The 12,750-nt window shown below is 44.3% G+C and overlaps 2 protein-coding genes across 2 annotated transcripts; both read left to right on the top strand.

Annotated features, from left to right (window-relative positions):
* Positions 1-3,974: 3,974 nt before the first annotated feature.
* On the top strand, positions 3,975-5,705 carry N7498_004685 (uncharacterized protein; the record flags this gene model as incomplete). Its single annotated transcript, XM_058451747.1, has 6 exons — positions 3,975-4,347; positions 4,426-4,470; positions 4,532-4,664; positions 4,734-5,166; positions 5,229-5,433; positions 5,665-5,705. The coding sequence occupies 6 exons, from the start codon at positions 3,975-3,977 to the stop codon at positions 5,703-5,705; spliced, it is 1,230 nt and encodes a 409-aa protein (XP_058308285.1).
* Positions 5,706-7,086: 1,381 nt separating this feature from the next.
* Positions 7,087-8,214, top strand: N7498_004686 (oxidase ustYa family protein; the record flags this gene model as incomplete). The annotated part of the gene is made up of 6 exons (XM_058451748.1): positions 7,087-7,357; positions 7,420-7,508; positions 7,583-7,735; positions 7,808-7,868; positions 7,927-8,035; positions 8,094-8,214. The coding sequence occupies 6 exons, from the start codon at positions 7,087-7,089 to the stop codon at positions 8,212-8,214; spliced, it is 804 nt and encodes a 267-aa protein (XP_058308286.1).
* Positions 8,215-12,750: the final 4,536 nt, after the last annotated feature.

A 12,750-nucleotide genomic window follows, 5' to 3' on the forward strand; every position in this document is an offset into this window, starting at 1 on the left:
GATCTCGATAGCGATATAACGATGGCTGAGGCATTCGATGCACCGAGCCACCTCCAAGCTCAGAGTAGAAAAGCTACGAGTTTCGAGAACGGGCTCTTTCGAGAAGATAAAGATCCCCACGATTCTTGTAGCAGTTGGCTATCGTATCGCATTCAGTATCACTCCGCCTATGGAGTGCACTTAAGCTGCTAGCATGCTCCACAATTTCTTGTGTAAGTGCTCGAAAATCGTCGTGTTGGGCCAATTCTCTAAGCTCACTGTTCCACGAGACTGTCTGCATAGATTTTAAATGGTCAGGATAGTAGCGACGTCTAGGAGTAAGAGCTACAATGTGCTTCAAGAGCACAAGTGTTTCGGAGCTGAGTGGAAACGAAGTTCTTAGACATGCCTATCGCAGGATGCGAATGGCCTCTGCTATTCCTGATCGCTCCATTGCAGGATCAGGGAGGATATAGCTTGTGACTGTATGCATATATGCTAGATATAGTATCTCTAATATATTAAATAACCCCTGTAGCACCTTAAGATGACTATCAAACGAGTAGTAGAAACATCTTAGGCGAGGCTCTTTAGGTGGGTTAACAGTCACGACAGTTTGGCGTTTGACTTTAAATAGCTAGACACCACTATAAGGTATCAAGACGGAGCGGCAATTTCTCTTAGAGTCAAGAAGCACAAGCTTGTTCTTCAAACCATATAAACAACCTATGTCTTGGTTTTGATCGACTCTGGCATTGAGTTCCTAGGACTCTAGACCGCTATCCTAGTTTATGAAGAACTTCAGTCGAAGCCTGACTAAGTGAACCTCAATTTTTTTGTGTTTATCTTTTCGTGTTTGAATGATATAGATGTGATTAGGAGTATCTAATACTCCGAGAACACCTACCACCCGTTTAAATAGCTAGTTATTGATGTCAACTATTGTTTGGTGACCTAAGGTCATGGTCAATATTCTTCGTGATGTTAATCCAATCGAAAGACGCCAATTTATCGATTGCGGAACCTATGCGTGCTCTAATGAACGGAACTCGAGCGTCCCGCTCTCCAAATCAAGCCAATGCACATAGTTAGAGACTAAACTCTCCGAGAAGTCCCTAGCTAGCTTCTCGTGCGGAATGAGCTATAATATTTAATGCTCCGCTCGCGCTTTGATGATAAGTTCACTCTTATCCATCGAGAAATAGAGCTGCGAAATAAAAAGTAAGTTTCTTACTCGCACCCCGGAGGTACAATAAACTTACAGAGTATCCCTTATACTAGGCTATTGACATAAATGCTGACCCATCCAAATTTGATGGTAGTACCGTAAGGGTTCGCTATATTGATTAGCTCTTAATGCAAGGAATAAGAAGAGGCAAAGGCTTCTCACATTGCCAAATATGCGCTGAAATAATGGCAAGCTAGTGTACTCCCGAGGAAGGCGACCAGGAGGATAATTTGCCAAGAGAAGCTCCCCACTAAGCAGGTTATAGTGAATGGCTTGCGGGCTGCCATGGGGCCCTGCACTCGTTTCATTGGTAACCCATCGTGAAGCATTCCCTAGACATAACTTCTAGGCAGACGCAATCTATAGATTATGCACACTCCTGTTAATTGCTTCGTTGAAGCCTGATGCATCAGCCTTAATTAAATGACGGGTATGCTCTTCGATATTATGCAGAGTTTTGGTTGTCCAGATGAGACTGCTTGCAATTCTAGATGGAATTTTCACATACGATCGAGGCGAGTTTTCGAAAACCAGGATTGAAGACCGCGTTAGATGAAAGAGGTCTGCACGGTTGTGGAGGAGACGTGGAAGGTGCTGCGGCTCTACCGCGTATGTAAGTTAACATAGACCCCCTATCTTGACAATAAGCAACTGCTATACTTCACTTTGTGCGTCTGTCTAAGTGGACAGGTTAGCGGCGAGGTCCTCGCACCACGTTAAAGCGGTGTTTCGGCATCGACGCAAAAATTTCCCCGCTCGTTTAATAGTTAAAAACCCATCCTCCGACAAACTAAGTGCACGGAGGCCCAGAACGACCAGGATGTGCAGAGTATGATGCTTATTCCAGTTAGCTTCAATAAAGCCGAGCTTCTGGTTTAAGCACCCCAACAGCCGGCTACCTAAGCCACCCTGCGAAAATGCTACGTGAGCCTCTCTTAGCTCTGAGCCAGGGCTTGGACCGCTGAGCTCCCAGGCTGCTTGACGGAACAACATGCAAGTTGCTTCCTCATTCATTGCGAGAGAAGATGACGCTAGTTCACGAACCATATTATACCACTGCACTCTAGAACCCGCTCGGAGACAACCAAAAGCAACGAATTCATGCAAACCCAGCTCAGAAGGACAGTTTTGCTGATCCGTAATGACCCGATTCTCCGAATGCAGACACGAATCCACCGTGTATTGCAGGCAAGTGTACGGCCCCGGAGGGACATTAAAGGTACACCAACGTTTTAACGAAGGGTAATCTTGTTGGTCTCCTCCCCAGCTGTTATCTTTGCTGTCGAGAAGCCGGAACCGTAATGCATTTGGGGGTGTTATGTCTCCAAAAGCCACAGGAAATTGACGAGTACTGTAGTGAGTCCTCTTCCATGACTTTGCTGTTGATCCTAAGGTAAGACGTTGGCCCCAGCTCACGCAAAACTGTTGGGTTTCCTTGTAAGAGAGCAGATTTTGCTGCATGTTGGGTCCTTGTTCAATTTGCATCCGACCAAAGTCATGGATCAATCTCCAAGTGACATCGCGCCACCTCAGAAACCATTGTGGGCAGTCCAACTCGAAGATAACTGTTTTGAGAATCTCCTCACTCTTCGGAAGTGGCCATTCGTAAACATCAATGCTGAGGTTCTTAGCATGATGACTTTAGAAGTGGAACAAAGTCCCATTGCAAAGCCAGTCTCATCAAAATTCCAAATATCATCCTCAGATATACCGTGTTCCTGAATAGCTTCTCTTACGGTCACAAACCACCGTTTTATAACCTCTGGGTCTTCTTGCTTTGCGCGCTGGTATGTAATCCGTCGATTGTATCGTGTACGTAGAGCCGGATGACGTTTAACAAACTTATATGCCCAGTTAACACCAACGGTTGCCTCGGGATCTTGTGTACGCTCGCGAAACAGAATTTGGGCCATTCCTCGCAGAAACTCCGGTCGAATCGAAAAACCCCCGTTTGTCTGCATCCAGCAACCTTATGACAAGAACCTCTTCTTCCACTGAATTTAGTTTATGGCCATTTGCGCGTGTTTCTGCGCGTGATTTCCGTCCCTGTAGTCGACGACGTAGGGTGGCCTCAGGCACGGAAAAGGTCTCAGCAGCCTTTGTTTTTGATTTTATTTTTGATTTTTTGAATGCAGTAATGGCCATCTGGATGCGACTTTCTTGAGACAGAGGCATTTTTAATCCTGGTGGTGAGAAACGACGCGTCAAAATAAATTACAAGTGAAGACGGCAAAATCCGTCACTCGGTGGTATCCGTCACTCGGGGGTGGATTACGTTAACTACAGTGGCACCGCAAAAGTCTCCGACCCCCTACAGATCGCCTTTCATTTTGCCGCATTTTATGCCGGTCCAAACTTGGCTACCACCGACTAATACTTGTTAAACCAACCATTTGGCTCCGAAATAAGGCCAAGAAAAGTTTCAAAAAGAGGATGTGGTCGTAAAAATCTAAAAATCTTATGCAACATGTCGAGCGTGGCTCTTTGTAGAATTCCTAGCTAGATCGGAAAAGCGGTGTGTAGGGGGGTGGAGACTTTTGCGGTACCACTGTACTATTTGCTTATATAAGCTTCCAACCGTGAACGGAGTATAGTATATCCGTCCTCCGCCTGGCCCTGGGGACCACATACCAAGATAAGATGAAGAGAACACCGTGTGCCAGCGAGAGCTTGCGCCCGGGAATATTTGTTTCCCAAGCATTCTGTTTTTAACTTCTACTCTTTTTACACGCATCGAGGCCCGTTCATTCTTTGGAAATAATCACCAATGTCCTCCGCACCATCCCGAGCCATGGAGGCTGATCCTGAATCTCAGGATCGCGAAGCGACAGTCGAAACTCCCTTGTTACCACGAACATCACGATTCGAAGACGAAGAGTCAACAACGCTACATCCTCAACGGCACTTGACCCGCGTGGTAGCGATTATACTAGTCTCCATTTTCCTGCTCGAACTGGGTGACTTCATGATGCGGGCACCATCTATGCGGGTTCTGGAAGACGTCATCTGTCGGAAGTTTTACAAATCCACCACTCCATTCGACTCCCACATCATCCGGTCTATCCCCGAACACGAGTGCAAGATCCCTTCTGTACAGGGGAAGGTCGCAATGATGAAGGGTTGGAATGAAGCTTTCTCTTGTATGCCTGCCATCTTTCTAGCTATACCGTATGGGTATGTGGGTGATAGATTTGGGAGAAAAATACCGCTTTTTCTAGCCGTACTCGGCATATTACTGTCGCAGCTTTGGGTGCAATTTGTTCGTAAGTTCTTTTCAACCCCCTAAGAAAGACTGGTGTTTGATACTAACTCGTATAATCACAGTTTATTTTAACGATATCTTCGACGTTCAGTGGATATGGGCTGGGAATTTATTTCTTTTAATCGGAGGTGGGAGTGCCGTTTCCCAAAACTTTATCTATGCCATCGTCGCAGATGTCGCACCGGAATCTAAAAGGTGCGAACCTCCATATAATTACCTGATACCATATTAAACGCTCGGGAACGGACACTTACATTTGAACAGAGGCCCTATTTTCTTCCAGGTCTCTGCTGCCGCACTCATATCCACAGTGATTGGCATTCCATTGTCCTGGTTGCTGATGAAAGCCGACTCATTTGATGCATTATTAGCCGCTTCTGGCTTCATAGCTCTTGGAACTATTCTGATTCTATTACTACCTGAAACTCTTCAAGATGCAAAGGAGAGCGATGCTGCCTTACATGACCCTGTTCAAAATTTGCATACAGAGGAAGACATCTCACCCGTACGAGCCAAATCGTCAATAATCGATATGAAGACCTTGATTGTTAAATTTGTCGACGATTCTCGCTTCATATTGGCAAACCCTAGTCTCTGTGCTCTTATATTCACATTTATTTTGTCCAGTCTGTCTTCAAACAGCGTCTCGATTCTTTTTCAACTTGCATCCGAGAGGTTTCAATGGTCGCTAGCGGATGTACGTTTCCAAAGACACTACTCTTTCTTCCGCAGGAACTAACATTTTGATTTTTTATTTAGGCCAGTTTCCTTCTTCCTTTCGGCTCACTCACCAACTTCGTAATCCTGGTCGGCATCCTGCCATTTATCTACTCCGTACTGGGTTCGCGTTTCCATTTCCGCTCCTCGACTAAAGATCTCCTCGTCGCGCGTGGATCCCTCGTGTTCCATATCCTCGGTGCTATCGTAATTGCATTTTCTACTGGTCCCCTATTCCTTATCTTCGGTACTTTTATATTTGCATGCGGCGATGGCCATGTTTCCGCCGCACGCTCTCTCCTCACATCATTCGTTCATCCATATCAAGTTTCCCGTCTCTATTCTGCGTTGGCTATCATGATGACCATTGGAAAAATTATTATGGCACCCTTACTGTCAAAGGCCTTTGTATGGGGATTGGATCTTGGAGGGATTTGGAGCGGAGCGGTATTTTTGGCTGTTGCTGCTTTGTACCTAGTGCTTGGATTGCCGTTGTGGATTATTGCACCGCCGAGTTAAGAGGAGAGTATTCATGGCTGATTGAAAATATCGAGATGAAACGTTCAGAAATTCTTGTCTTTCATAAGTATTAAATGCTAAGGCGCTAGAAAACTAATAACTATGCTAAGGAAATATTCAGGGTATCTATCCGAGACAGTACCGCAGCCATGAGTGCAGAACAGAACGTCATATCGGCTTCGTCAAGAAAGAGAGGGTCATAGAAGTAACATAATACAACATGATGGAGGAGCCCTTTCTTAGATATCTAAATGAGGCCGGACTTCTATAGCGAAGAAGGTCGTCACTATAAATCATATATCATATGCACAGATAACGACGTGGAAATTGGGGTCATCTAGACGGTGTCCAGTGATATAACCATATCTTATCTTCCGCGTCCCAAGAACTTTGGCTATCCATCGTTGGCTCCTGTAATCCCACGTTCATATCTTGTAGCTTATATCCCTATATTTCATAATTCAGCGCAGGAAGAATTGCAGGCGTTTCGCCGTCTTCCTCCAATCGGCGTCCGTTGGGGAATGATTGACCTATAATTGAGACACATTAGCGCGCTCTACAATGTGACCTGATGTTCATACCGTAGAGTGGGTGATTTAGCTGTCCCGGCTCAGAGATATCAACAGTGTGCCTATCAGCCCAAGCTTCAAATTTATCCCAATTGACACATTCACTATATGAGTGGAAATTTGTCTTCGGAAGTCGACTCTCCTTATTCCAGTTATATGTAACAATGGCGGTGTTTGCGCGGCACATGATACTTTGCCGTATTATATCAACACAGTGATCTAGATATTGTTTAGCATACATTAAAGAAGGTGGGTTTAAGGGACGAAAACATACTGATGTGATGTGGAAGGCGGATTATATCCTCATCAGATAAGTTTTCTCTATACTTAGCTTGGTTGACGGCCCAGCGAATCCATTTCTGAGAAGGGAATTTAGTCTATAACAAACATATACCCCAAGAAATAATAGCACTCACCACGCAGTGGAGCTCGTGATAGACCCCAAGCATACCAAGGTAACCACCGCTTCCGAGAGGAACGGACGTCTGATTGATGGCGTGCAAGTCTTTTTCACCTAGCCTGATGTGATTCCCTAGTCGAGTTGTCAGTGTTGAAACATACAGTTCCAGGTATTGGAGCATATTTACTTGATGTGAGATCCGACCATGCCTCATCAGCCTCATCATCGGCGTATCACCTCTTCCACGGAGATAGTCTAGAGGTATTTTTGAAAAAGAAGTGCTTATGCGTAGCAGTAAATGTTGACGCTCCTCAAATAAGGGCCTCCAGTATACTCCGCCGAGATTTATTTAACATCTCTTCCTTCTATCTTCATTCATTTCAGGCCACTATTGGTGGAATAGTTGGCAGTCATGGAATACAGGAAAATTTCCAAGTCGGATCCTTACTCTGCCTACACCGATAAGTCATCATCGGAAGATCTCTCTCATCCCTCTCAGCGACTTCTCGATAATGAAGAAGATGCAAACCTGAACCTTGAATGTCGGGTCCCCTTCTACAGACGGCGAAGCTTCATTCGTGCGACTATTGCTCACTCTCTGATATTTCTAACTTACACTATTGGATTTATCGGTCTAATTACTTGGTTTGGACAACAACCGTGTCCACCGACACTTACATATAGTAAGAATCTACATATGAAATTAACTCATTCCGTTGGCCGAGCGCTAATTACGATGATTTAGCACCCATTCAAGGCTCTGTGAAATGGGCAAAGACTTGGTATGACGGCAGTCTGGGTAAACAAGACAAATACATAGGAGATCCTCGTCCTGTAAGCATTTCGGCGAATTCGGACAAATCTACCTATTATGTCTTAAGTTAAGTAAAGCCTAATGGTCTTGTTAGGAACTTGAGGTGGCATGGCATGAGTTGGTATCGAATAACAACCTCAGATTCACCAAATCTGAAATCGAAAAGTTAGGAAAGGATGCTATTGAGCTTGCGGATGGCTCTGGCTATTTTGGACAGGTGATGGTCTATCACCATCTCCATTGCTTAGTGAGTTTCCGAATACTGCGCTTTAAAGCACACTACTCAAATATATGGACCTCCTTAGCTAACAATTCTTAGAAATCTGTACGGCAGGCTTTGTACCCCAATGCCTATGAAAAAACATCGAAGGAGCATCTTGGTGAGAAGATTAATTAGATTACTTTGACAATCGGGCTGCTACTTACTTCTGCAAATAGATCACTGTATCGATGATATTCGCCAAGCATTGATGTGCAACCCCGATATCTCAGCCAGCACCTTCTTTTGGGAGGATGGTCTTCGGCGCCCTCAGCCAGATTTCACATTGTATATTCTTCACTTTCCCTTCTTACCTTCAACTCAAAATTGATCTAACAAACAACAGGTATAAAACCTGCGTCGACTGGGACCACTTTAATAAATGGGCAACTAAACGAATGTTTTCAATGTACGACCAGAAATCATTAATCAACTCTAAGTTCGGTGAGTATTCAAGCACATCTTAGAGTGGACCGCATTATGCACAGTCACTGACGAACGCCAACTACTAGGAATTGCGTTTCCCTTGGTTAACGGGTCAATTGAATTCGACCCACCTGGGCCTAATATGCACATTGTCTGGCCTGAAGAGGGTAAATTTCATGAGAACCACCATTCAGGAGATAAATCAAAAGGAGGGTTCAAGTAAAATTGAACGGAATTTTCAAGAGGGCATCTCGATGGCCTGCCTGACTTTTGGTAACTCTACTGGAAGCCATGCCGTCACTATATACTTTAATCCGGAAGCCTAGGTAATTGATTCAGTTTTGGCATCTTATTTAAATCTCCGAATGAATGAATTATACAATCATTAGAAAAGCTATAACATGGTACAATTGAAAGTCTAACAATGGACGCTTGCCGTTACAATTCCATGGGTAACGGGGAATAGATCACCCGAATTACTACAGTAGGTGTTTTCAAAGACCAATTACAATGGTGAAAGAAACCTTTTATAACACACATAATCATCTCATAACAAATGAGAGGGACTTATGCTGACTTTCCTATTTTAGCGCTTCAGTCACCCCGCAGCACAATCAAGCCAAACGACAGTGGTAACTCGTTACCGAGGTTTGCGTTGAGAACCTCATCTTCCTTCGAGCACATCTCATTTCCCCATCATACCTGGTTGTTTCATGTCTATTTACTTCACTTAGTCTGTCTCGCTCAAAATCTCAGCCTAAACCGCGCATCGGCCCCATGGCTTCATCTAGCCCCGCGCGGTCAACATTCGGTGATGAGAGCCAGGAAGACTCTTTACCTTTAATCCACATATATGAGACACAAGAAGAGCTGTCAGATACCTATCCACCGGCAAGTATCTTTCGAGTACTTGTTTTGGCTAGTGGATTTGGGACGTGAGTTTTCCACTAGGTAGACAGTTGCGCTTCGAGGCTAACAAATTATTAGACTTCAGCTGGTATTTGCTCTCTTGACGTCATATGGATCTGTAATATATCATTTTACTCCCCAGGTTCCTCATATCAGCTAACGCAAATTCTCAGGCACAGCTGCTGTTCGTTGGAGTCAGCCAAGCTGCAACAGGATTGATCTGGCTAGCCGGACCACTAGCAGGAACCCTTGTCCAGCCCATTATTGGGATAATAAGTGACAAATTTGGTCACCAGAAAACAATTGTCGCTACCGGCATTGCGGGTCTCGTCGTATCGCTTCTAGGGCTTGGCTGGGCGCCAGACCTGAAAGAGGAAAAGAATCAATTGAGCAAGGCTTTGGTGGTCTTATTTATATGCACTCTAAACATTGCCATACAGCCAGTTCAGCTCGGCCTACGGATTCTAACAATCGAAAGTTGCCGTCTAGAGGAGCAGAATATGGCGTCTGCTTGGGTTATACGCATGATCGGAATAGGGAACATTCTTGCGCAGTTTGCTGGTTCGGTTGATACGACTAAATTACAACCATTCACGACGGGGAACCATTTTAAAGATTTATGTATGCTGATATCGATCGGGCTTATTATTAGCGCAGTTGCGCTGGGGCTGTTCGTCAGAACAAGGGAAACTACACGGTCTACATCCGAAAGACTCGATAATCGGCAAAGCAGACCCGTAGGTTTGTGGAAAGCCATACGGGCGGTTTCTCCAGGTGTTGTTAGCCTTTGGAAAGTTCAAGTATTTTCTTGGATGGGTTGGTTCCAATTTCTCTATTATGTCACAACGTGAGTGATCCTTGTTGCCCTCCTGTGATGTGAAATGGTCGTTCTGAGTAACTGGTTCAGGTACATTGATTATCTTTGTAAGATGCGAAAAACACATCTTTAAGCAAATGATGCCTTTGCTGACCCTAATATAACAGCTTTAAATGATCTGTCACAGGATCCAATAATGATAGACGAGGAAGAGCAGCAACTCAGCAAAGTTGAGTCTTTGAAATTCGGATCCCGAGCAATGCTTCTGAACGCCTGTGTATCGTTCGTTTCAAGCATACTACTCCCCTGGCTATTTAAACACAATGAGCGATCAAATTCCAGATCCAACAATCGTGTAACTCTATCAAGTATCTGGGTGATATCTCAGGTGCTGTTCGGATTGGGGATGATATGCACTTTGTGGGTATCTTCAGCTACGGGCGCAACATTAATCATCAGCATTCTTGGTCTCAGCTGGTGCTGCACTGGCTGGATTCCCTTTACTTTAATGAGTATCAAAGTCTCGCAGGAATCGAGGAACCACTTACGTCCTCCCAGTCCTGGTCTTATAATGAGTTTGTATAATGTTTCTATTGCGGCACCGCAGATTTTGTCCGCCTTGATTGCTGGGTTGGTGTTTTGGGTTTCTCAGGATGGAGAAAACCAAGCTAGATATGTACTTGCTGTTGGAGGCGTGTTTGGACTGATTGCTGCGTGGATGGCAGGGAATTTGACTATTGAGAACGAGCTACATTAGTTGTTCCCAGCTTTCACTTTTAAAACATTGGCCTAAATCCCATTTTATAAGTAGGAGAGAGTATTAGGATTTTGAATTTTAATTTTTGAATGTCCTTATGCGCAGCTATGACGTTGCTTCCTATATTCATTGTCCTACTTGTTATTCTAGAATCACTTAGAAAAAATATGCAGTCGACTCTCATGACGGAAACCCCCGCCATCCATCCAAATGATGTTGCACACCCCCAGTATGTGCAGCATCTCATGTGTGGGGCATTGATTATATTATATTCACACTTTTAGCGTAGCCCTGATTTCCTATTTTGATTTGAATCCCATCTCCTCTAGTGTCTTCTGTTTCCTCCCATTTGTGTGTAGCATTGTGTGTACCTTCACCAAAGCCTCAATTCAGAATCATCCGTATATACCGTCGCTGGCGTAGCCGGGGGGTTTCATCGTAACGGGTTTGTCCATCATGGAGGCACCGTACTCTTGCGGAAGAGGTTCCGAATTAGGGGTCGGCACGAATACATTCTCGTAACATTTTGAAATATTCGCAGTTCACAAACATCTACGAATATTCGTATTCGCACTGTTGAGATGTGTGATTGTCTGATTGAATCTTGTTAATTGACATAAGGAACTATCTATTATAGGGCCGGATGCCGCATATACATCTGTTTCCAATCCCTGCCATAAGATTCAGCCACCGTGATACTCAACAATTTTTACCACCAAGGAAAGGCTGATTCAGCGATCACTCACCCTTCCATATGCTTTTGTATGATAAATCGGGTCAATTCGGAATACCCGTGTCGTAACACGCCAATACTAGCCCCTGAGGCTATTAGACGCTCTCAAGAGCAATCTCCTAGATACTTCTTCAATCAATCAATCATGTCAATTGGTTCCCTCAGTACTAGCGTGTACGGATATCCTACGATCCGACACATACAGCCACCACGGTAATACGTGTTTTATCCATCTTCTGACCAGCATAGCCTTTAGATGCAAGGCCACCATTCGGCATAAGGCGCCAGAAAAGTCCTGTTTTATCCATATTATAGAAAATATCAGGCTCATACCGGTCGCATGTAGCCTGGATAGCTTTCATCTGTGTACGAATTCATTCAGGAACAGAAGCCGGTTCGCCATGGAAGGTATGCCATGATATTGATACCGCTTTTTAAAGCCAGTAAGCCAACCATCAGAAAACATAAGCTGTGAAAAGCGCTTGTACGCATCGACTTGCTTCCAAAGCTGTATAGCCTTTATCCGAATAAGTGGCCCGGTGATTGATTGGTCTTGTTCTACAAGGCAGTTTTGCCATTCGAATAAGGCTTCATCTAATATTTGCCAATGGGCAGAAGATTTCCGAGTCACATTGCTTGCGGTGTCATAGTCTAAATAGTCATATCGAGATGAAAGGACTTGCGAAAAAGTAGTCCGATCAATGATACGGCCAAATGTATCACGAAACCATTCTAATGTAGTTCAAAGGGAGATCAATTGTTCTGTATTCAGAGGAAATACATAGGACTATATATACAATGAGAACGATAAAGTGCAGCTTCCCAGAGTGTTGCTTACTAGAGTCGATTGTAAATATCCTTATATAGAGTACATGAAACAATACGACAATGCTATAACTTCGGCTCCCTATAGCTTGACTCAAAATAATAATGCAGCGCCAAGAACCAGCGCGGGCAACTTTATCTGTGAAAATATTAATTGCCGGATTGCAAATCTCAGACTAGGCTGTTCTCTTCTTAACGCTCTTCCATCCCAGTCCCCAACTAAATATAAAGGCTGTCGTCGCAGTGCCAGAAATCATGTAAAAGACATACTGAACGGCATTATTATAAGCCATAACCACACCATCTACACTAGAATGCGGGGTCACGGATCGTATCCCAGATACACCAGCCGACATGACTTTCGAAACAGAAACATCTGGTGCGTAGGTGGGTAGAAGGTTTGTAAGACCAGTATTGAAAAGCGTGCTGGCGAACGAAAGCCATAGTGCTCCACCGAACGTCTGGCAGAAATAAAGAAACGCCATACTGACGGCAATCTTGGACGGAGGAAGATTGTTTTGGACTGCTATGAGGGG

The sequence above is a fragment of the Penicillium cinerascens genome, assembly GCF_028974065.1.
Source record: "Penicillium cinerascens strain IBT 15544 chromosome Unknown contig_5_segment0_segment0, whole genome shotgun sequence".
NCBI lineage: Eukaryota > Fungi > Ascomycota > Eurotiomycetes > Eurotiales > Aspergillaceae > Penicillium > Penicillium cinerascens.